General features: G+C 40.9%; 8 protein-coding genes across 12 annotated transcripts in view; 5 read left to right on the plus strand and 3 right to left on the minus strand.

Annotated features, from left to right (window-relative positions):
- LOC145699672 (carbonic anhydrase 2-like) overlaps positions 1-23480 on the minus strand; it is a 79177-nt gene that overhangs the window by 37494 nt on the left and 18203 nt on the right. The gene's annotated exons all lie outside the window — the stretch shown is intronic.
- LOC145696981 (corticotropin-releasing factor receptor 1-like) lies at positions 559-6086 on the plus strand. 3 transcript variants are annotated; one of them, XM_081774116.1, is made up of 17 exons: positions 559-642; positions 1322-1541; positions 1711-1761; positions 2067-2152; positions 2630-2769; positions 2865-3104; positions 3451-3591; positions 3826-3873; positions 4132-4210; positions 4599-4714; positions 4760-4881; positions 4952-5010; positions 5075-5248; positions 5290-5494; positions 5606-5725; positions 5775-5844; positions 5918-6086. In XM_081774116.1, the coding sequence occupies exons 4-17, from the start codon at positions 2071-2073 to the stop codon at positions 6026-6028; spliced, it is 1707 nt and encodes a 568-aa protein (XP_081630242.1). In that variant the 5' UTR covers positions 559-642; positions 1322-1541; positions 1711-1761; positions 2067-2070; the 3' UTR covers positions 6029-6086. The 3 variants fall into 3 exon arrangements, with proteins under 3 accessions (XP_081630242.1, XP_081630243.1, XP_081630241.1); XM_081774117.1 differs by lacking the exon at positions 559-642 and having other exon boundaries at positions 1308-1541; XM_081774115.1 differs by lacking the exons at positions 559-642; positions 1322-1541; positions 1711-1761; positions 2067-2152 and adding an exon at positions 2198-2312.
- Positions 6670-9588, plus strand: LOC145697549 (leucine-rich repeat and guanylate kinase domain-containing protein-like). Its single transcript, XM_081774771.1, has 7 exons — positions 6670-6971; positions 7104-7311; positions 8090-8391; positions 8456-8723; positions 8770-9213; positions 9279-9369; positions 9415-9588. Exons 1-7 carry the CDS (start codon positions 6670-6672, stop codon positions 9483-9485), a joined length of 1686 nt encoding a protein of 561 aa, XP_081630897.1. The 3' UTR covers positions 9486-9588.
- Positions 7342-8068, minus strand: LOC145700134 (uncharacterized). The gene is made up of 4 exons (XM_081777389.1): positions 7972-8068; positions 7782-7928; positions 7609-7736; positions 7342-7565 (listed from the first exon to the last, which is right to left on the minus strand). The coding sequence occupies exons 1-4, from the start codon at positions 8038-8040 to the stop codon at positions 7457-7459; spliced, it is 453 nt and encodes a 150-aa protein (XP_081633515.1). The 5' UTR covers positions 8041-8068; the 3' UTR covers positions 7342-7456.
- On the plus strand, positions 9726-13013 carry LOC145700132 (solute carrier organic anion transporter family member 4A1-like). The gene is made up of 6 exons (XM_081777387.1): positions 9726-10394; positions 10631-10758; positions 10823-11139; positions 11190-12375; positions 12518-12722; positions 12770-13013. The coding sequence occupies exons 1-6, from the start codon at positions 10299-10301 to the stop codon at positions 12812-12814; spliced, it is 1977 nt and encodes a 658-aa protein (XP_081633513.1). The 5' UTR covers positions 9726-10298; the 3' UTR covers positions 12815-13013.
- LOC145700133 (isocitrate dehydrogenase [NADP], mitochondrial-like) lies at positions 13141-15098 on the plus strand. Its single transcript, XM_081777388.1, has 7 exons — positions 13141-13224; positions 13309-13522; positions 13635-13989; positions 14064-14242; positions 14284-14434; positions 14554-14883; positions 14927-15098. Exons 2-7 carry the CDS (start codon positions 13310-13312, stop codon positions 14986-14988), a joined length of 1290 nt encoding a protein of 429 aa, XP_081633514.1. The 5' UTR covers positions 13141-13224; position 13309; the 3' UTR covers positions 14989-15098.
- On the plus strand, positions 17427-18990 carry LOC145699673 (uncharacterized). Its single transcript, XM_081776946.1, has 4 exons — positions 17427-17656; positions 17700-17936; positions 17979-18682; positions 18732-18990. The coding sequence occupies exons 1-3, from the start codon at positions 17450-17452 to the stop codon at positions 18327-18329; spliced, it is 795 nt and encodes a 264-aa protein (XP_081633072.1). The 5' UTR covers positions 17427-17449; the 3' UTR covers positions 18330-18682; positions 18732-18990.
- LOC145699668 (uncharacterized) lies at positions 18879-23303 on the minus strand. 3 transcript variants are annotated; one of them, XM_081776939.1, is made up of 9 exons: positions 23193-23303; positions 22247-22353; positions 21528-21620; positions 21349-21465; positions 21212-21304; positions 21006-21166; positions 20738-20945; positions 19611-19794; positions 18879-19474 (listed from the first exon to the last, which is right to left on the minus strand). In XM_081776939.1, the coding sequence occupies exons 2-9, from the start codon at positions 22339-22341 to the stop codon at positions 19316-19318; spliced, it is 1110 nt and encodes a 369-aa protein (XP_081633065.1). In that variant the 5' UTR covers positions 22342-22353; positions 23193-23303; the 3' UTR covers positions 18879-19315. The 3 variants fall into 3 exon arrangements, with proteins under 3 accessions (XP_081633065.1, XP_081633064.1, XP_081633063.1); XM_081776938.1 differs by lacking the exon at positions 23193-23303 and adding an exon at positions 22737-22899; XM_081776937.1 differs by lacking the exon at positions 23193-23303 and adding an exon at positions 22556-22689.

The following is a 23480-nucleotide window of genomic DNA, read 5'->3' on the forward strand; positions in this document are numbered from 1 at the left end:
ATGACATCGTTTATATTGTTCGATTGCTCATCAGTTCTCCAGTTCAGCCAAAAAGGGCCTCATAAATAGGCGTTTAGGGCTGTTTGAGGGTTGTTACATCTCAGGGCGAGAATAATACACGAGTAGCGCGACTAGTGCCTGACACGATTTCAGGGATTAGCGAAAATTATTTTCAGAAAAAAAGAGAATCCTATCAACAACCAGGTGAATAGCCTGGGCTCGGCAGCCTCTGTTAAAACCTCAGTCAGGAACTTCTTGATTCCTGACTCAGGTTTTCTACACAGGTTGGACGAGCCCAGTGAATATCCAAATCAAGAATCGTTTCCCAATTGCAAGAAAAATTTGATCAAAAAAACCGCTAAAATTTTCAGAAAAATAAACTTTTGAAAAATCGTGGAAAAGTAAAGAGCCGGAAATAATGCCGCTAAGTTTATGCGCCCGTTGTATTTGTTTTCCGCAATATTTAACAGACGGAACTACTCAAACGCAGTTCCTCTCGTCAAAAGACTCGTTTTTGTAATGTCACGGGCAGAATTTTATTCAAATATACAAAGAAGAAGCACTCTTCGCTTTTCGTTTTTTTCAAGATCTGTTTTGAAGATATGAGTTTTTGAGCTTTTTTCTACGAAATCCAATCAATAAGTAAGTCGGTTTTGAAATGAGACGTTTCATGATTGAAAAAAAGATTCGATACATATTTTTCTGTATATTTATATTGGTCGATAGGGGCATAAAGTAGACAAATCCTCTTTGAAAATGCCACCTTGGCAGTCAATGAGCTGCTTTTCGGTGAAACTGGAAGGGTATTTTTCTTGGAGAAAATTGTGTATCCCTAAATAATTAGTATTATAATAATAAATAAGTATATTGTTTTGTGGAAAGAAATTTTTTTTAGCGACCGCTCTTTTTCCGCTCAGCCAAATTGAGAAATTTGTCTAGCTCAATTTGAAATAAAAAAAGCGTCGTCTCCTTGACTCGGCAACCTGCATAGAAAACCTGAGTCAGGGTCCGAAGTTAGGGTAGGGGTTATTTCTAAGATTTCATACCCTGACTCAGATTTTTACACAGGTTCCCGAGCTGACCTCCTGAAGACCGAGAGTCTCGGAAGCAAAAAGGAGAAGGGACAAGAGAATTCCTCGAAAAGTTCAAGTTCCTTTTTAAAATCGTAAACTGACAGGGCTTGGGGCGCGTTGGCTCACTCGGTGTCGCTGCATCCCTCGGGGGAGGAGAAGCGTGAGCTGAAGCTGGGCACAGGGGAGATCGTTACTCTTTTAGCCGCTGCCATTAGATTAGAGAAAGATACGCGAAAATAGCTTTTTAGATTGGAATAATAAAAGAAGCGTTCCGTCCTTCTTTCTCTGAAGCTCGAGAATAGAACAAATAATAACGCTCCAGCGCTATTCACGAACCAAAATCGTAAGAAGCAAAAAAACGACCACAAAAGACGAAAAAAAGAGGAAAAAATCATATTTGAAGCTTGAACGAATTCATCGAAAATTGTAATGGAAAAATGCGTTCAAAGAGGAATGAATAAAAACCAGGTAAATATTTGTGAAGTGCGTGAAACTTTAAGTTTTTTTTTTGAAGAAAATTGTTAAATTGAATTTATAAATTGATTTGATTGACTAAAAATTCTGATGATAATTCAAAGTCAAATCATTTTAACCATTTTTATGATGATTAAAAGCGCATTTTCAAGCTTTATTTTAGTGAAATCGAGGATGCAAACTCATCGGAAATTCGAGAAAATGTCTGAAACATAAGGAAAGGTTCAACATCACAACTTTGTTTTCCCTTTGAAAAAAGTGCATTGCATGGCAAAAACGGCGCTGCTTCATCATTCAGTAACATTTTGAACATGTCAAATGCCCTGTCAGCGAGCGTATGTTCCATTAGAAGTAAGCATATGCTTCAAACCCTTCTTCAAATTAACGATCGCCAACAATTATCGCAAAAGAAATCAACAATGAACAACTTGAAACCTGCGCTCCGCAATCTACTTTTTTATAGAGCGGTGTACCCTTAATCCTAAACACAAAAAATGCAATTGATTGAACCTTTTAAAAAAGAATGGCTCTCGAGTTGAAAAACCTAAAGAAATTGCTCACTGATCCAAAAATCCACACATTTCTACTCTTCTCCGTTATATTCTGTAAGTACCCCCTTGATCCAGCACTAAAGAAATGCGTAGAAACTCGACATGAGTTCAAATAAAATCGGGTTTTGTCCGTTCTCAGAAGCGCGGCGGGGGCGCTGTCGGAAATTTATGCTGCACAATTTGGTCGCAGAATGCTTATGGTTTTTTATCTTTGGTAATTTAAGTCTGTTACCAGAGACCTTCCCTGAAAGTCGGACTGGAGGGAGTCGTGGTCGGAAATGACCATGTTGTATTTCATCCCGGATGAGTCATTCGAAAGAGAGCTCTAACAGACATGACATGCAGTAGAAACCCGGATTAGAGTCATTTGGAAAAGCTCCCCAAGTAGGGATGATGCGATCCAACCCAAATGGCCCGGACGGGTTAATTACCCATTTACTCGCCCCGTCAAACTGGTCATCTTGTTTCAAATCGTTTTAGCAGCACTTACTCTCTTACATGAGTTACATCTCACAAGTAAAATATTTTCAGGCGGGGGATTGTTCCTCATTGGTCTTCAAGTATACAGGTCGCGTGACAGTATCGGCTTAGAATGCGAAATCACGCAGTTGAACCCAAACATCACGGACAGAATCCATGCGGACCGCATTTACTGCGAGGAAACTATGATGGTAAGTTTCCTGCGTAGAAACCTGCGTAGAAACCTGAGTCAGGCTCCTAAATAAACTAAAATGAGAAGACTTTCTTTTAACAGTTTTTTCGATAGGCCAATCTACGAGAATTCGTCGACAACATGCGTGAAAACAACCACTCCTGGTGCGACTTCCACCACCACAACGTTGGCCACCACAAGACCAGTGACAAGTCCGAGACTCATGCTTGCTTTCCATCCGTCCCGGCAGGGATGGAAATCGAAGTGACGTGCCCAATGAACTCGACGGCGTTTTATTGGGATAGGCCGCAGAAGACGGTGAAGCGAGAATGCAATAATAATGGAACATGGAATGTAGGTCCAGATCCGTTTATTTTGATTGAAATTAATCTTGGAAACTGTTTCATTAATAATTCAAGAGACCTAGGACCAAAAAGCGCCGCGTCCCTTATTTTTTAGAAATTACGAGCACATTGATTTTTTGGTCGATACATTATCAAAGACCGAGTTAATGGATCGATCCACTTGAGACTTACCCCTGCCACTTTCTGTCGAAAATAATTTCATCAGCCAGGGCTTAATGGTCATCCTTGATGACATTTACTCGGCAAAACTACTTGTTACGCAACATCATTTTCTTTCCCTGAAAGAAAGAAAAAAAAAACGCACTCCATCAGAATTATTAAATTTGTCTGTTCAGGCTCCCGAAGGGCACTGCGGCTGCCACTACGATGTGCTCAAGTGGGACCGAATCGCGTACTACTTCTCCGGATTTCAAAAGTTCAAAGTTATGCTCGTTCTCTTTTCTGCCACTTCCTTGATTTTTGGCGCCTTTATTCTCAGGAATGGAATTTTTAAAGCAATATATTTTAGAAAAAGAGACATATTAATGGAATAATTAGACTTTTAAAGGTCTTTTTTATTTCGATTGAAACATTTTCTTCTTTAAAGATTCCAAAAAAGGAAACGTTCAGCAATTTTGAAAAAGGCCAGCAAAGAGCAACGCAGTCTGGCGTGGCATTAAGCCGGCTCGGGTATAAATTGCAATAAAAATAGCTTAGTTGAACATGGCTGAAGGCTTAATTCTCTACACTGCACGAGAAATTCAATTCATCTCAATCTGGTAAGCTCAACTATAAGCTGCTTGAATATCAGGCGGTGCTCTTGGTGGCGAAAGCTCCCTTATGTCACTGCAAAGCGTCTTTTCTCGCTAACCCGATAATTTGACACGTTCATCATCTTTTTCGGAAAAAATGCAGACGGGATTTCTGCCTCGCTCACCGATCAGCCTAGCTCATTATTCTTATTCGAAAATGACTTCGCGACTAAAATCTGTTCTCGGCAGCCATTTTTTCCACATTTTAAAGCTCTTCTTTTCTAGTTTTCGGCTTGTCTGCTGTACAACATCGTCGATTTGGTCGTATTCTTCTTTGCGATCGCCATAAGTACGAGTCCACCAGGTTCGTGAAAACGCAGGTTTGACACGATTTTTAAGGAAAAAGTGGCGACAATTATATATTGCAAGAAAGCGAGATTTCTTCAATGGAAGATCTTTCTCTTGAAGATTACTCTCACTCAGAGTCTCAGTCAAAGAGTGGTATTGCAATGATACATAAATTAACTACTGACTTCTTAAATAACCCACTCCTTCCTCTTGTTCATTTTAACATAAAAATCGAATAACAACTAAAAATCTATTTTTGACCACATTCTTCTTTGATTTCAATATTGTCTCGGTGAAAAATGGCCTTTGATGATTATTTCCGAAATAATCAAACAGGCATTTTTACAGCCAACTAACATGCTTGAGCAATTAATTAAGCTTCATCAATAAACGATAAATTTCAGAAGAAGAAACAAATGAACAAAGTGAATTTGTTGGGAAGAGACTGCAAAAGCTCCTCTGCCGGGGAAAAGACACGATGACAATCTACTCCCTTCTCGCTATTTATACCTGGGTTCTCGTAAAGCAATACTCTACTTTTCTGGATTATTGTCAATTTCTTTAGATCGAAGGTGCATATTTACACTCGCTGGTTCTCACTGCCTTTCATAATGGAACTGGAGTTACGAAAATGAAGTATTTTGCTCCTTTCGGCTGGTGCTTTCCTTTATTTATTACAATCATATGGTCACGTGGCTCAAAAATGCTAGGCCTAATTTAAACTGTATTATCCAGCAAATATTTTTGAGCCTTCTAAGATTGTCGCAAATGTTCTCTACCGCCACGAGGAGTCTGTCTGTTGGGATTCCAACATGGGTAAGTCTCTATTTCTTTATTGACATGATGTGGAATATGAACATACTGACACCCTTGATATTAGTTGAGCCAGAAAACAGGTGGATAGGATGGATCTACGATGTGCCCAAGAAAATCCTCCTGCTCGCTGCTACGGTCTTCTTCTTCTCAGTCCTGAGAATCCTTTGGTCCAAGCTTTCTACGACGCAAAAACTCACGACACTTACTCAAAGTGCCCAGGAAAATCGTGGCGCAGATGGTACCAAGGGCGAGTTTTTCGGATGTGAATTCTGTTTTTAGTGACTGGGAACTTGCCGAAATTGACCCAGATCGTTCGTGCCAGCATCATTCTTGTCATTGTTTATGGAATCTGGGACTTCAAGGAGCTCTTTCTTCATCAAGACGAATTCTCGCCCGAGACGCTGGGCTGGTGGATCGTCATGCTCATTGACATTTTGATAGACTCTATTCGCGGCTTCTTTATTGCATCTGTATATTGTTTCAGGTAAATTCGTCAATAATTTACTCGACAAACAGCAAAAATAATCATATTTTGATTTCACTCCAAGCTCAAAATCGAGTGAATTTAATAACCCCCTTTTAAACCCAATTTTAGCAACACAGAAGTTCGTCAAGAATTGACGCGCTGGTACCGAAGACGCTGCGTTAGCAATGAACTCAGAAGAGCACGCCAGTCGGGCCAGTACGCCGGCATGCGATTGTCCAGAAGACCCAGGTTTCAATTTGAATAAGCATCATCAGCGTCATCTTTTTTGAACATTTAGTCAACTCAGCCGCGATCCGTCGACTTTTGAGACCCGCCTCCCGCAAAACAGTGTCATTTCAAATACAGTGGTAGGTTCATTGAAGATGAGGAAATGCTTTTGAACGCAAAAAGAAAAATAACAGCCTTTACCTTTGATTTCAGGACAGCTCAGATCCAGAAGGAGCTGACGGGAGCCGCCACCCGAAACTAATGACTGGTAGATCGACTGAATCACGTGACAATTCAACCTTTTCCGCTGTAAGCAGCAACTGAAAATATTCTAACTACACATTTCTGTACCAAAAATCACCAAAACACACACATAATAAAGCTCAAGGCTTCAAGTTATTTTTCATTCAGAACCGTCTTCCTTAAAATAGTCTTCCAGCGAATCGAGTCCTCCGGAGGACCGCGTTTCGCCCGGGAGCGCGTGCTAAAGAAGTTTATTTTCTAGAATCGGGTTGTTTGTCGGTCGGAAATAGAGAAACTTCCAGTTCGCACTTTTCGAAAGTAGAAGATGCAGGAAAGTCCGGCTGGGGTGGAAAAGTCCCCATCGGTAGATTTAGGTAAGATTTTATTATTTTTTGAAGAAAAAATTCAATAGAGATGTCTTTTTTTCAGATGGACAGCGTTTGACTGCAAAAAGCACGGTTGAATCCGTCCCCATCAATGTCGCCCCCTCCCCATCATCTGGTCCCCCTGCCCCTCCAAAATCCCCCCTGATCGACAGTCCAAGAAAAAGCTCAAGAGTTCCCGTGAGTAAAGTCCAGCTGACCATGGAAATGTGCAAAGGGAGGCTCTCAGATCTGGGCGATGGGCTGCATTTTCGAACAATGTGCTTGTCAAATCTCGGCTTGGATTTCTTGGGCGCGAATATTTTGAAATTCAAGTTGATAAATAACCTGAACATAGGAATGGTGTCATTTTTCTCTTTCTTGATTTCTAATTTCAATAAGTCAAAGTTTCGATCACCATCAAAAGCTCACAATAACATCACAAGCCTCGGCAAACACATCGGTCAACTCGAAAACCTGCTGAAAGTAGATGTCTCTCACAATCGTCTTACGAAAGCGTTTGATTTCACCAGCGCTGGAATGCTACAGTACGCAGATTTTTCGCACAACAGAATCGAGGATGTCGACAACGCTTCCAATCATAAATATCTTCGAGAACTCAACCTTTCCCATAATAATATTGACGACATCAGAGCGCTAAGGTAATCAGAGCGAATGTAAAGATAGAGCCCTGTGTTTGGCCCTGACTCAGGTTTTGATATAGGTTTCAGAACGCAGACATTAAAAGCCGCACGCGGCTCTCATCTAGCCTGGTCACTAATGTCATTTTCTAGCCGATTGAAGCAGCTAAAATCGCTGAATTTATCCTACAACGAGCTGCGCCAAGCTGAAGGACTCGAGGATCTACCCTTGTTAAAATTGGACCTGTCATCAAACAAGCTCCAGAATGTGTTTGATGTGGTCAAGCTGAAATTCCTGCTCGTCCTGGACATTTCCAACAATCAAATAAGCGATATCAAGCCACTCGTTGAAGCCAATTTGGTAAGTTTTATTAAAAACCGTTCAAAAGTCACTTTTATACAACTGAATGTTCATATGAACAAATTGTACAATTTCTAACAATATTCGCATTACAGTAATTGTACAGTGGCGTCCCCAAAATGGTCTAGGGCAGTAAAATGGGCTTTTACGGTAGGGTTTTAAGCTGAACATCGCAAATCTTGTCACTTTCCCAAAGGCATTCTCGGACCAGCTGTCTTGCGTGCTGGATTCCACGAGTCAATCTGTCTTTCGCGCTAGAAATTTCAGTCGAAACAAGTCTTTTTTAAAAATTCCAACCTTTTGCTGCCTCCGTAGGTCGGATTGACATCCTTTCCAAGCTCCCCAATAACTGCAAAAAGGTCTTCGAACTTTTCATCTATTTTCGGATTCTTTTCTACCGCCGGCTTTCTATACGGTGTTTTCCGCTAAAACGCAAAGTCAGTAACAGAAAGTGTGAATGCCCTTTTTACCTTTTGCAGCAGCATCTGCTGTTGCGCTTTCAATTCTTCCTGTTGCTTTCTTTGAACTTGTTTCATCAGCGCTTCGGCTTGTTGCTGAGCTTGCGCAGCAGCAACTTGTTTTCCAAGGAGTTCAAGTTTTCTTTGAATCTCTTCATTCTGAATTTACAAATCAAAGAAAGAAGAGGGGACTTTTCATTACCGTTTTTCGTTGGGCTTCTTCTAGCAATCTCTGCTGCGCCACTAGAATTTCTGGCGGCGGCTGGCTCATTCTAAATAACTACTATAGTTAACTACTACATATGTTAATTTCTTCCTAGCCACTTCAAGATCTGAGACTTGGGTACAATAAACTCGCGAATATGCAAGAGATTCTCCCACTTCAAGAAATCAAATTCCTTCACAAACTTCAACTCATTGGAAATCCACTGGACAAGACTGAAGACTATCGCCAATTGGTGCTGTATCTCTTCCCGAAATTGACGTTTTTCGATGGGACGCCAGTTGAGCCGATTGATACAGTTAGGGCGAGGAATCTGTTTAGGCCGAGTGCCGAATTGTGCTCGTCGCTGGATCACATGACGCACACGGTTTATGGCATTTTGGAAGGACAGAGATTACGGTAGGAAAATAACACCACGAAATTTACTCACCAACTTTAGTTAGAGCTTAAGCTAAAAATTCAGAGAATATGTGATGCCAAATCCAGACTATCCTTACCCCTTCCTGATAATCACGGGCCCTCCGAAACTCAACAAGTCGAGTCTCGTCAAGCAATTAGTCGAAGAATTCGGAGACGCGTTCGGCCACGCATCTAGTCACACAACAGCTGAAGAAGCCACCGCAGAGATGTACCATCACGTGGACGACGTCGAATTCCAAGAAATGATCCGAGGAGGAGCTTTTATTCAAATGGCCAGAACGCCAGATGGCATTATGTATGGTCTCACAAAGGTAAAGAATTGCATCGAATGCTGATGTCGGCTAATTTCTTCTTTAGGATTATCTGGAAAAAGTCGCGCTTGAAGGAAAAGCGGCAATTTGCCACATGAATTTGGACGGCGTCCGAACGATGAAATTGACGACTCTTCGACCTCGATACATCATGATCACGCCCAAGTCGCCCGAATCGTACAAGTCGCTTCTGGAAGAAAAGAAATGCACCGATTTAGAAATCCAAGAAGCGTTCCACTCAGTCGAGCAATTCGCGATCATGAACAGAGAGCAGCCGGGCTATTTCGACATGGTCATCGCCGCGGACAACGAGGAAGAAGCGTATGAAGTTTTGAAGAAGCTGGTGATAGAATTTCTGGGAGAAAATGAAGTTCGATCGGCAAAGCAGCGCCAAGGATCGATGAGTTCGATGATTACGACTCCTGAGCAGCGTCAGAGAAGAGCGGAACAACTTATCGAATCTGTTAGAAATGTCGAGCCGCCTTTCAAGGTAGATTAACTTCCGAGATTTCACCGATTTTACACGTCAAATTCTCGCTAAAAAGCGTCTTTTAGGTTCAATCTGCGCCGAGCAAGCTGACAAACTCCTCCGTCCACAATCTCTTGAACTTGATCGATCACGAAATAGGCTCTGCAGAATCTGAAGGTAATAAAATCATCCTCTTTGTTCAGCAGTTTCACAGTTTTTCAGAAGATTGGGAGACTAGCTCATCGATTCCGCCGAAAACGCCAACGAAACTTCCACCAATCGCGCAGAAGTAGATTTCTTCCAACTGTTCATTTTCAAATTTTATTTTTATACAATTTTTCAAACGAGAAAATATATTTTTATAACTTTTTCCGACAAAACGCGTTTTTCTTCTCTGCTCCAATGGCCGATTCTCGAAATTAATGACTCATGAAACTAAGTCGATCTTGGTTCTAGAAAACTAATTCACAATAAGTAGAACGAGAAAGATTTTATTTGTTTACAAGCCTAAATTTAACGCCCTAAAAATTTTATCCTCAGGACCCCTCGGTCAGACCCCCTACCCCCCAAGTTTTTTTCCAAGCTAGAGTCACACTCAATTGAACCTTTCAAGGGTAATAAGAGGATAAGACTAGTAAGAGATAGGCTTTGCCAATTATGAATGTACATGCATGCTTTTGAGTTGCTCTCTAGATTCTAGAACTCATCCAGAAATAAATTATTCTTCCTCGGAACAAAATGGGTTGAGCTGTTATAATTTATAAATCAGTCTCCATTCAGCAACCCCCCTCTATTCTGGCTCTCCGGGAGCCTTCGAGCTCATATTCTCTTTTTCATTAGACCACAGTATCAACATCTGAGATAAGAACCATCTTTTTTCCTTCTATTCGACATTCCAAATGGCACTTTTGAAGCGCCGCGGGCGACGATCTCAACCGTAAACTCACGAACTCAGAGTCCAAGCTTTATATTTTTCGCTCTCCTATTCATAAAAAGAAAATACGCCTTTTCAAGCGTTTGCCAACAACAATGGCAAGTTCATAAATAAACGCCAGAAGAGTAAAGAGCAGAGAAAGCAGACTGATTTAAAAAATAACAAGAAAAAAATGGGGGAAGATAGCAAGTGGAGATATTTCAGACTATGTTGCGTGCCAAGGTCGTGGTTTCTTGTTCTTATTATGTGCATTGCTGCGTTCATACAGGTAATTTTGACTGTATTTGATTTAAAAAGGCATAATAATTAGCATTTATCATACAGAAAGCCCCAAAAAACCAAAAATGCATGAAAACGGCAAATGAAACTTCGATTCTATCACTAGAAAATTGGAAAATTATTCTAGCATTCAAGTCCATAGAGTGAATTTTCAGGCTCTTTGACAACTTTAGTCGACTAGACAAGAAACAGCTTCATCAATGGTAATTCATCATGGTAATTCAGGGATTCGTCGTAAATGGCCTCGTAAATGTGACGGTCAGTCCGATTCAGCGTCGATTCCAGCTGAGCTCTGCTGATATGGGCTTAGTCGCCTCTATTTATGACATCGCTAACATCATTGTTATCTTACCAGGAAAGGCTTTACTTTCACTATTCATTCTTCTACAATTCTACAGAAAGAAAAGCCTCTTTCAAAGTCACTTTCTTGTTCGCCCGCGCGTCGAAGAGTCTTGTCACCGGGCTTACCTTCATGATTCTTGGCCTTGGCGGCATCATCTTCAGTCTTCCACACTTCCTTGATGACGATTACACCTCAACTCTCGATTTTGACGCTGCAAGTGAAAATGGAACGTGTCTAACAAGCACGCAGCAATGCGAAATCGTTGCTGGAGTCAGTCAAAACCGATTCTACTATGGCTTCTTTCTAGCTGGACAAGCGTTGAATGGGATCGGAGCAGCAGCGTTGTGGACTTTGGGAACTGTATATATTGATGAAAATCTTTCCCAAGAAGGTAACATACATAGTAGCATATGGACACTTGTTTCTCACTCAAGGCATTAGGGGCTCCAATCGCTATCGGAATTTACGAAGGAACGGGTGTTCTTGGCCCCGCAGCAGGCTTCCTCGTTGGTGGATCTCTCCTGTCCAGTTGGGTCGATGGAAAAGCGATGCAACCGGCTGATATGAATCCCGACAGCGCTCTTTGGGTTGGAAACTGGTGGTTAGGTTATGTAATTGGAGGAATTGCAGGGCTTCTGTCTGGCTTTCTGATGGCCGGATTGCCGGGAAAGCTCAAGGATGCAGATGCGAAACAGGAGCAAAGAATTCACGAAATTCAAAAAGGACAAAGTAGCAAAACTCACGAAGATTCTGGCTCCGCTCGAGATTGGTGGCGATCTGGATTGACTCTTCTTCAAAACGCGCCATTCATGTTCCTTATTTTTACTGGCGGCTTTGAGGCTGGATTTGTCTCGATCACCGCCACTTATGGATCGAAATACATCGAAGAAGTTTACGGCATTGATGCGGGAACAGCTGCTATTTCAATTGGCGCCATTGCCGTTGCTGCTGGAGCTGTCGGACAAACTGTTGGGGGCATTTGGGTCGGAAAAGCGAAACCAACAGTCAAGAAACAGTTACTTTTCGGCCTCACGAGTTTGCTGATTTCCCTCTGTTTCTCATTCGTCGGATTCTACCATTGCGACGAAACGATTTTTGCAGGAGCAAATCTCAAGTACGACACCGTTCTTTCCTCTCCTTCCAATTCCGACCTGAACTTCACCGATTCCGACCTCAATCTTGACGATTTCTCCGCGGCGAACTTTGACCACTCATGCTTCGAGAACTCCACTTGCCCTTGTTCACTCGAAATCTTTGATCCAATTTGCGTCAATGGAGTTAGTTACTTTTCTTCCTGCTTTGCCGGCTGCGATAGTTCAAATGCAACGGAAATCACAAAATGCGACTGTCTTCCAGAGCCAGAAAACGTCGAAGTGACAATTGGAGCTTGCCCGAATCAAAAAAAGTGTCATTTCGCCGTCATGTTGACTTATGAATTCTTGGTTCTTTTCTTTACCTTTTTGAATGGAGTTCCGGCGACGAACTCGATCCTGCGAATGGTTCCACAGTCGCTGAAATCGCAGGCGATGGGGTTGAATATTGCTATGTTACGACTCATTGGCTCGATTCCTGGACCCATTATCTTCGGAAAACTCATTGATAGTGTTTGCATTCTTTGGCAACAAAGGTAAAGTGGTTTCAGATCGCTCAGAATCTTGCGACTTCTATCTTAATCTGAGCAAAAGGCGCCCGAAACGCGGCTATAGTTTCACATGTCGAAGCGACTTCTTGGTTGCGTTTCAGTTATTCTTCTTTATGAGTTTATTTAGTTGTGGCAAAGATGGAAGCTGTCGATTGTACAACAAAAACTCCTTCATGATAACATGGGTAGTTGTGCACATTGTCTACAAAATCCTCGGTGGAATCGGCTGGGCTGGCGCCTATTTCTCGTTCAAATCAGAAGACGAAGTTGAGCAGCCGACAAACGATTCTGCGAAGAGAATCAGATCGTCTCAATTAAACAACTCTGTCGGGGTAAGCTTCTTTTCAAATTTTCAATTAGGGGTTTCATATGTTTTCAGGTTGATAACCCTGGCTTTAACGATAAGTATTCCGCAAGATCATAAAACGACCATTCTACCATTCAAATCCTGACTTCAAATCTAAAAACTACTTCTGTTTTAAAACTACTGATGCGATTCAACCTCTCATGCAAATAATTCTATACCTCCTTCCTTACTACCGCTTTCCATATTTTATTTTTTTCTTCTCATTTGTAAAGATTCTTTCAATTCAAAATAAAACCCTTGATAAATCATTACTGAAGCCAAGTTTTATTGTTCTTACGCAGGAAATTAATTGACGATTGCCAATTACGTTAGACCTCTTTTTCGTATTTTACGATGACGCATGGATTTGGCGTAATTTGCGCAAGTGGCCGCCTCTCGTTCTTATTTAAATAAATCTCGCCCCTTTTCTTCTTTGTTATTCAAAAATCTTTCAATTGAGCACAAGAGCTAAAGTTAGTCTTACCAAGGTAAAAAAGAATATTCTAGCGCCTCTATCAAGAGACCTAGGCAGAAAGAAAGATATTTCAATCTAAAGAGAATCGAATTTATAGAATGATTTCAAAACTTATTCGTCGACCCCTCTCCACCACGGCCGTTGCTGCCAGCCGCATCAAGGTGTCAAAGCCTGTTGTAGAAATGGACGGTGATGAAATGACTAGAATTATCTGGGAATGGATCCGAGAAAGAATGATTCTTCCTTATGTTGACCTCGAGCTGAAATACTTCGATCTGGGAATGGAACATCGTGACTTTACCGATGATCAGGTACATTTTTTCGTCTTGCGACTTCAAGGCAAGAAAAAGAGAACGCGCCTTGAGCCTTCATATGCTACAAGATCCTTGTAGCCCCTGTAAGAAGAATAACCTTTGTCTCCAGGTCACCATCGATTCCGCCTATGCAACGCTAGAACACAACGTCGCAGTAAAATGCGCGACGATCACTCCCGACGAGCAGCGAGTCGAAGAATTCGGCTTGAAGCAAATGTGGCGTTCTCCAAATGGAACAATCAGAAACATCCTCAACGGCGTTGTCTTCCGAGAGCCCATTCTTTGCAAAAACATTCCTCTCCTCGTTCCTGGGTGGAAGAAGCCCATTTGCATCGGAAGACACGCTTTTGGTGATCAATACAAAGCTACGGATTATGTCACGCCAAGTGGTGGAAAGTTTGAGATTGTTTTCACGCCAAACGATGGCGGAAAGAAGGAAGTTATGGAGGTCTTTGACTTTGGAGGTAGATCTTTAATAAAGATGATAATCACATCGGAAAGGTCAAGTTATTGATCAATCTTCAACCCTTCTTTTCAGAGGAGACTGGCGTTCTTATGGGAATGTACAACACTGATGCTTCCATCAAAGCTTTCGCTCATTCTTCTTTCCAAATGGCTCTTGAAAAAGAATGGCCCCTCTACTTGTCGACCAAAAACACGATTTTGAAGAAATATGACGGCCGATTCAAAGATATTTTCGAAGAAATCTATCAATCGGTACGACTTATTCTTCTTTCGAAACGTATAAAAGGATTTAGGACTACAGAAAAGACTTTGAAGCAAAGAAAATCTGGTATGAGCACCGACTTATTGATGATATGGTCGCACAGTGCATGAAATCAGAAGGTGGATTTGTTTGGGCTTGCAAAAACTACGATGGAGACGTTCAATCTGATACTCTCGCACAAGGTGACTCTTATACTTTCGTATACAGTCGTGGCTACGAGCTTTATGACCAAAAAAGCCGCGCGATTCGCGGCTTCTAGTTTTTTCCTCTGACTCGTTAAATCATTGATAAATTTGTTCAGGATTCGGTTCTCTTGGATTGATGACATCGGTCCTCAGAGCTCCAGACGGCAAAACTATCGAGTCCGAAGCAGCCCACGGCACAGTAACCCGTCACTACAGAGAGCACCAAAAGGGCAACCCCACTTCTACCAACCCAATTGCCTCAATTTTCGCCTGGACCCGCGGCTTGGCTCACCGAGGTCGACTGGACAACAACCAGGACTTGATTAAATTCGCCCAAACTGTCGAGAGAGTTTGTGTTGAAGTTGTGGAGAACGGAGTTATGACGAAGGATTTGGCGGGCTGTGTACATGGCGGTTTTAGCGGACTCCAGCTTGGAAAAGACTATGGTAAGTTGGTTTCTAAAAGATAGTATTAAAGCTTGTTTTTCAGTTGTTACAGCTGATTTCATGCAAGCAATCGATGATGGTATCAAGAAAGCAATGAAAGCTTAAACTAGTTCCGTGCCATTCAACAATGAATTCTTTCCTGAATCCTTTTATTTCTGACATATTCTTCAATGAAAATTGCCACTGAAAATATACGTGCTTTGATTCAACATCCATTTTCTCGTTCTTCATGCAGCAGTTTTTCTTCAGCATGTGTGCTAAAATTTCGCAAGTAGCAAAGAAATCAGTCGGTGTTGCAGCCAAAAAACAAGGAATAAAGGCAAAGAAAAAGGGGCAAAAACCATGGAAACAAAATCAGTGTCAGCCCAAAAAATTTTGCACTGCGTTTAATTATGCAACGATGAGATTGGAAGACTCTTTTATCCCCCAGGAAACGCCGGTGAAAAAGAACGATCTATCGACGAAGAACTTTGTTTTTGATGTTGCCAAAAATAAATTCCTGGAAAAGAATGAAAAACCACACACGAAAACATCGTTAATAACAGTATCAATGGTGAATGGAGAAACCGTCCAAACCTTCGAGAATCTTCTTCACATTTCTAAAGGTCACCGAAAAAATCTTTGGAAGAGATTTAACAATAAGGAGTACACTGTTGAGGGAGAGTACTTCGTCTTCAAGAAAACGGATGTCCTCTCGAAATTGAAAATCAAGGGCATAGCTAGGGACTATCACGGGAGCGCGAGGGCCCAATTTTCGCTTCCCCAACTACCCGAAATAGCCATCCATTTTTCTTGATTTTTCAGACAACATATGTTTTCTTACCTGCTGATTCCAAATATGATAGAAAAATTCGCAAAAAAACAATATATATTATGAAAAACATCGAATTTATCTTTCAAAGATCGAAAATGTATAGAGCCCGTCTTGCCCCGTCATTCTTTTTTCGATATGTTCTCTATCAGAGACTTCTCCTGAATGTCTGAAAAAATCTTTTTACGCGGGTTTACGCGTCGCTTGTAATCATCAGATAACTGAGTGAAAGTGAAGGCGCGCTAGTGCTTTACACGCTGCGCGCGGAGCCCAAAAAGCATTAGCGCGCGCCATAATCTCAGTGGGTGCTTGCTTTGACCCAGTTCACGGAATCTGATGCAAACAATCCCGGGTGATTAACACAAAAAAGTTACCGGAAGTCCTAAGCTTCATGTTTGCAAATAAATTTTCGAAAAATAATAAGCAAGTGACCCAGAAAACTCGGGTGAAAAATCGGTCAGCTTTAAGTGTAGTCTTAAGTTTGTCTTCCGCAGCATTTTTCGATCAAAAAGATTTTGGTATCATCAGAATCAGCTGAAAAATCCATACTTATGAGTAAATTTTTACGAAAATCGAAGGGCAATCGTTTTCCCGTGAAAGTCCCTAGGCATAGCTTTCGGCAAATCGGCAACCAATCTTTGCAGTAAAAATTCATGGGTTCGAGAAGACTGGGGTTACCCGAAAGACAGAGCGGTGTCATCGAAAAATACCCAACCTGATCAACAGGTAAACGAACAGAGAAAATAAGGTCTAAGAGTCATCTCTATTTTTAGAAGAAGAATTCTTCCAGTAAGAACGTTTCAAGCGATACCCCTAACAACGTCGTTTTCCATGGGGCCAGCGAATACGAAGATCCAAAACCTACAAGAGTCATCTATTCAGCATTTTCCAAAGAAGCAATTTCTTTCTACTCACTCCCGGTCCTCGACTTTTTCCGATTATACAGAAACAAATGCTATTATGAAGAGGAATCGCTGCTCATTTTTCCTCCCAAAGAAGGGGACTCTCGCAAAAGAGGTTTCAGAAAAGAGGCTTTCTTAAGACTTCAAATTCCTTCTGGTTCTCTTCGTAAAGAAAGCCCTGATCTTCTGCCTGAGATGCTTTTGTTTGAAAGAGCTATTCCTTTCACGCCTGAAATATGCTCTTCATGAATGGATATAAATGAAAAATATTGATTTCTTCTATGATTCGTAAATTACGATTATTAAATATTCCTAAATATCTCGCAAAAGTACCGAAGAGATGCGACCCCGAAAGCATTCAAAACTACATCGAGGAGAAAGTCGAATCCACCGTAAAAAGAATTAAACTTATCATGGGAAACCCAAACGCTGACACAAGCGAATCAAATGCAGTCGAGAATCTCGCCAAAGAGCTGTTAAATATAACGAAAAAATTGGAATTGATGCAGAAGCGACTTGAAAGCGGAACTCTTCATTTTCTTGGGCATGAACCTTGGAGATTCATCCCTAAAGCAAATAAAATCATGGCGATTCGAGCTGCTCTTCAGTCAAAAGTAAGATTCTATATGCCAAGTATCGAAGCGTTTAAATATTTATTCTTAGAAAACGACGATCTTCTAAGCTGCTGAGTACATCTTCACATTTGGTATGGCAATGTGCTTTACCTTATTTATTTATCTTCACCTTTCTTTTATCTTCACACTGCTTCAAAAGATACAACGATTGTATTGAGCACACAAAAAATTAAAAAACCTGACGATGCATCTTTTCGTTACCATTTTCTTTCTTCAGCATGTGCGCTAAATCCTCACAAGTAGCAAGAAAATCAGTCGGTTCCTCAGTCTCAAAAGCAGCCAAAGAGGCAGTTTCGAAGAAAAAGAAGAAGTCGAAGAAATCAAAGAAACGGACTCTCGACCTGATCATCGACGAAGAAGTGCCGCCTATTAAAGTCCCAAAAATTGACGCAGATGACTTCGATCTTGTCGATTCCTATCAAGAGGTACAACTTCTATCGTAGAATGTAGAGAAATCTTGTCTTTTAGACCGTCGAAAATGGAGAGACCGTTCAGATATTCGATAGTTTTCTTCAGTTTTCCAAGTCTCATCGAAAAAAGCTGCGAAAAAAAGTTGGCGAGGGGAAGTTCACTGTTGAGGGCGAGTACTACGTCTTCGAGAAATCGCCTGGCTATCCGAAATCAAAAGTAAAAGCGGAACTTTTCAACGGCATGGGGCCATCTTGGAAGGACATGCCGAAACCTGCATGGAAAATCGCTCAAGAAGTTTGCTTCTCATTATTAAAATACTCTGACAGTTCAGTTTAGCAGAAAGAAGTAGACTGTAAACCAGGAAAAAACGACAAAATAAAGCTCCGTGACGTAGAAGCTTATGAAGATCCAAAACCGAAAGAATTCAAATTATTCTCCAACGAAGAAATTCTTCTCTATACTGATCCTCCTCTCGACTTCTTCAAGCTCTTCGAAAATGGCGACTTTTACGAGAGCGCAAAGCTGCTCGTTTTCCCTTCAGAAGAAGATGGGTCACTCAAAAGAGGCATCTCAGCAAAAAATTATCGAAAGCATTCCACTTTGCTTGCAGATTGCCCCGATATTCCACCAGAGATGTTTTTCTATGAAAGAACTGTTCCTTTCACGCCTGAAAAATGCTCTTTATGATCGGGATAATTTTTAGAAGAATATTAAAAAGCCAAATCTGTGTCACAAATATCCTCAAAAGTGCCGAAAAACTACGATCCCGAAAAACTTCAAGAGAGCCTTGAACTTGTGGTTACTTCCACTACAGCTGGTATCAAAACTGTGATGGCAAGGCCTGATGATCATCCAAAAGGGAAAGACGGGCTCGAAAGTCTCACAAATACTCTTCTCAAGGTGAACAAGAAGCTGGATCTGATGCAGAAACGACTTGATAACGGATCTCTTCACTTTCTTGGGCACGAGCCTTGGCGAATCCTCGATAAATCAACAAAAATCATGGCGATCCGAGCTGCTCTTCAATCATAGATTCCAATGTAAGGATTTTTCATTGAAAGAAAGCCTATTTGATGTTCAATATTTCAGGCTAAAATGATCCTAAAGCGTCGAAAAACAATTATTTTGCTATCAAAGCTGACCCAAACCTCATTTATTTAAATTCGTTCATCTGTAAAGCTCTATATATAACTTATAAATAAAAGACGAACTGGCTAAAATTAAAATCGTCAAGTCTTCAACCATAAATAGGCAATAATGTATTTCAAACAGGATTTCTTTCAATATACAGGTTTCAGTGTTTGAGAATTGGAACAAGAATTTTTATAGAAGAAACGGTAAACAGTTCAGTTGAATTAAATAAAAATATCATCCCAAGAATAAAATTATTTAAATAAGAATGAACTTGCGGAACAGACGTTTGTTTATAAATAATGATATTATTGCCTAAAATCTTCAGGCTTTTTCAAAAAGAAAAAAAAATGGGTTCTAAGATTGTTTGTGTGGGAAGTCCTTTTTTGGGGAGTCGGGGAAGGATGTAGTTGGGAAGGGAAAAGAAAAATTACACCTTGAGCAGAGGAATTATTATTTTTTTTCTGTCGTTTTCGAATCGATGTAAAAGTGCATCTTTTACGTCTGTCGTTTTTTTTTTCAAGAACAAAGGGAAATTTCGCCTATGCATTGACAAAGCGATCACGCGGATTGCTTTGCGATCGATGTCTTCTTTTCACGAAGCCACGTGACAGTGATCGCAGCATGATTGCTGATGCTGAATTGACTCGTCTACGGCCGTTGGGGCGAGCTAGGGCGATGATTTCCATGAATAGCTTTAGCTAAAAGGGTTGTTAAAAACTGGTTGATTCTATGGTGCTAGGCAACCTGTGTAGAAAATCTGAGTTTCGGTCTGGGAAAGAAAGCCTTTCTGACCTTGAGGTTTTCTACACAAATTGCCGAGCCCAGGACTCTTACCATAGCACCGTTTCGACGTTTATCGGGCGTTGGAGGTATAAATTCATCATCCATCGGGTTCACTTTCGAGTTATAAGCAATAACATGATATGGCGTAAGAGCTTCCTCCGGCAGGTTCTCCTGGTTCAACGAGTTGGGATGATAGCTCGTGATTTCTTCGTCTACTCGGCTGATTTCTTCCGAACTACAAAATTAAAATGACGATTTGGTCGTTTATTTTGATAGATGTGGATAATGAAGGTTGTTAAAACTGGGTGAACTTGAATAGGTGGCGAAAATTGGACATTGAAAGGCGTTACGCAATGTTGGATTGAACGGCCTTTTCAGCGGTTATTTCAGACGGGGAGACTTTCCGCTTTTCAAGTTTATGAAAGCGTTTTGTTTGGCAACAAAGAGTTTATGTCCTCTTCATAAATTCCTACAGTAAATCTGCTAAATTGACAAGGTCCCGTAGAAGCAAGAGCTGAAGATTGATTTATAGTCTTATAAAAATTCCTCTTGACAGACAAGGTTCAATATTCCAAATTTACCAGTGCCAGAATGCAGTATTTTCAACCTCAAAAATAATCCACTGCTCCTCGAGCACTGATTGAGCGTCATAACTCGCGCTAAAGCACGCGGTCCCCGTCTGTGGCTTACAGTAAGAGGGACAGTAACTCGATGGCTGTGCTCATTAGCTGCTTGCGTTACAATCATACAATAAACTTGTCTGATTTCCAAAAGGGGAGGGGATGACATCCTTCAAAATCAGGCGGGGGGATTTGCGGGGCTAGTGCTAAGTTTGGGCGAGTCTAGGCTGGAATTGGACTTTCCTTAAACGAACAAGCTCATCTTTTCATGACTATCATATCCTCCTCTGTACCCTCCGTAATATACCAGTAATATACCAGGTAGTTGGTACGCATCGATAATCAGTTTAGAATCAAGATTCGTTCTTTGTCCTGATAGCCTGAGGCTTGGAACTGGCCCGGACAGACAAAGAACCGAACACGAAAACAGGTTTAAAACTGACGTAAAATTACGAGAAAGAGTAATTCCAACCCTCGGGCCAAGAACAGATTCATCATCATTTCGATACAAGATTACCGCGTTTCTGCGCAACCGGTCGATTTCAATGAGCCACTTACCTTAATAAGTCGTATTTTGTGAGAGCTGTGAGAATAGGAACTGAGCGGACGGAAGGAATCTTCGAGTTTTTTCTGGCGTTTTGGATGATGTCGAAAAGTTCAAGATTTGGCTTTTCTTTCGCCGAAGCGACGTATAAAATTAGATCAATTTGTAGGTCTCGATTTGAATCGCGAATTCGTTTTATTTCTTCGCGTTCCATTAAAAGAGCTGAAAGGGTTTTCGAGATAAAGAATCCTTTTTAAGACTTCAAAAGGATCGAAAACCAGCCTTGAGTGAAGAGTCTGAAATTAAGTCTTCCTTCGAGAATATATCTCAATATCAGCGCGGCTTTTTCTTTATCTGCAATTTTTTCGAAACCACGAGTGTCCCAAAATGTAACACGACCACAAGAAACATGCTGGGGCCGTTTCCAGTGGGGATCGTAATGTCTGAAAGATATTTATGCTAAAGGGAAGACAGCAGAAAGAACTGACTTGTGTTCTGTCGTATTCTGGTGATGGTGGTTGGGATTTTCGTAGATGAGGACGGGAGATAGTTGGTGTGCGCTTCCGTGCCCGTATTTTGCTCTAGAAAAGAGGTTGAAGGTCGATTTTTTGAGGATTTTTCAAACCTGTCTGTCCACTTGCCCCTGACGCTCATCAGGAGCGAATTGATTACCGTCGTTTTTCCGGAATCGTGCGGGCCAATGACGATTACATTGAGCGGCTCGCACAGGTCACACAAGGCACTAAAATTGTTATGCTGGTGGTGGAAGGTGCAGCTGGTTTTTATGTCCACAGCTGCAAACACCTTTTGATGGTGTGGTTGTAGCGATCTAGGCAAGTTTTCTCGGCTTGAATCGAATCACGGTGTTGGAGACCCGCGAGGAATCCGGGAGGCTGGCTGAAAATACCAAATTATTTTCTTTTCTACGTCAATAATATTTAAATTCGGAAGTTGATTTTTCCATTTCCGCATTAACGAGCCGATCCCCTAAGACCCTTTGAATTCAAAGTTTGAATTCATATAAGATTACATGATTGACCTTTTATAGAAGGCAGAAATAGATTGTAGTTGCATAACACGGCTAAGGATTTACAGTCAATTATTCACTACATACACCGGCATCGGTTGATTTATTAATTCAGGGTCGAATTCGTCCGAGACTGGCCTTATTTTGAATATCGATCTACCGGCATACTCAAAAACAAGTCCCAATAATAACAGATAGGCTATCTTTATATACAATCAGATGGGATGTCTTTTTAGACTCTAAAATAAAAGCATCAGTCTGTTGTTATTCTTATTTTCAAGTGATTGTTTTCCTCGAGCGATGACGTCTGGGGTCTCAAGTCTTTCCTACTAATGATTTTTTCTTGGCAACGGAAAAGACAATGCTCTCAACTCTTTTAACCTTTCTTCTCAAGAGCTTTCAATTCTTTTTAATACAGTCATTCGGGGAAAAAAGATGACCCTGGTTAGTAAAAATGCTTAGGGGTCAAGAAACTTAAAGTTCTTTGTAAAAATACCTTGTTTCTTCGGCGAAAACTTCCTCTGGAATTTCGTCAAAGCCAGATTCCTCGTCGGCGTCGTAGATCATTTTGTGTGAGGCGTTTCTCTTCATTTCGTGAAACTCCTTGAAAGTAACGTTTTACTTTGATAAGTTTCCTTTCTACAAAGAAAAAGGGAAAGCAATCAAGTTTAAAAATAATTTGAGACAATTGCCGTAAACTTAATTGTCTCTTTCGCTCAGAATTTATGATCTTCTGGCGGTTTCATTTAGTGGCATTTTTGGATTAAAACTTGCTTTGAAACAGGAATTCTATTTTGAAAATAACCTGATATTTCATTACTGCTTTCAAATTTTCCAGCCAATTCTCTTTCAAACTCATTTTTCAAAATCAAAAATACACTCAAAAACGGTCAGTAGTTACAGTTAGACTAAGTCAAACTTTTGCGGTTACTACGAGTTGGATTGCTCATGTTTTCATTGTGATGGCCTTGTGTATCTTTTCTCACCAGTGGCGTAGAATGCGTGCTTTTCGTTGTAGTGTCTCTATTTCTTTTTGAAAAAGTGAACTTTGCTCTGCTGCTGGTTGCGCAAAAATCACCTCTAGCGTTTCACTTGAGTTGAATCTACTGGCTCTGCGCTGCACAATCGATCGAACAAAAACACCCTACCCTAGGCGGGGATACCCTTAGTATGCGCGCCTACGACGCAGAAACACGTCTATTCTAGCACTTTTCAAAATTAGTCAGCCTCGAAGTTCGTTATATAACAAATGTATAATATATTTTTTCATCCTCAGAGCGGAAGAAAAGGGTTGAAAAGATAGTACGAAAAATATTATAGAAAAATAGTTTTCAATCAAAATAATAATCCTGACTCAGGCTTTTGAAACAGGCTGCCGAGCCCAGGATCAGATCATTATTTGATCATTTTTTCCTCTTTTATCTAAGGTTAATATTATTTACCTTTGTTCATATAAAATCAGTAGAGATAAAAAGTATATCTTCAGTTCGTCTCAGAACGATGCTTTTTTGGGTAGGTCAGTAATAAATAAATTGAGCAGTGGAGAGTGTCACGCCTATCTTTTCAAGTCAGAGCGAGTGAGCGCCAGAATAGCTTTGGCTAGAGCACACGTGATCTGGCAGGCTTTTGTTCGCCCAAAGTAATATCCACAGCTGACCTAGGATGCGGGTTTGCTTTTATGTAACAACTCTTAAAATTTTCCACGGAAGAGTTTTTCATCTAAAATAGCA

Source organism: Oikopleura dioica, chromosome 2 (genome assembly GCF_907165135.1).
Source record: "Oikopleura dioica chromosome 2, OKI2018_I68_1.0, whole genome shotgun sequence".
NCBI classification, from domain to species: domain Eukaryota; kingdom Metazoa; phylum Chordata; class Appendicularia; order Copelata; family Oikopleuridae; genus Oikopleura; species Oikopleura dioica.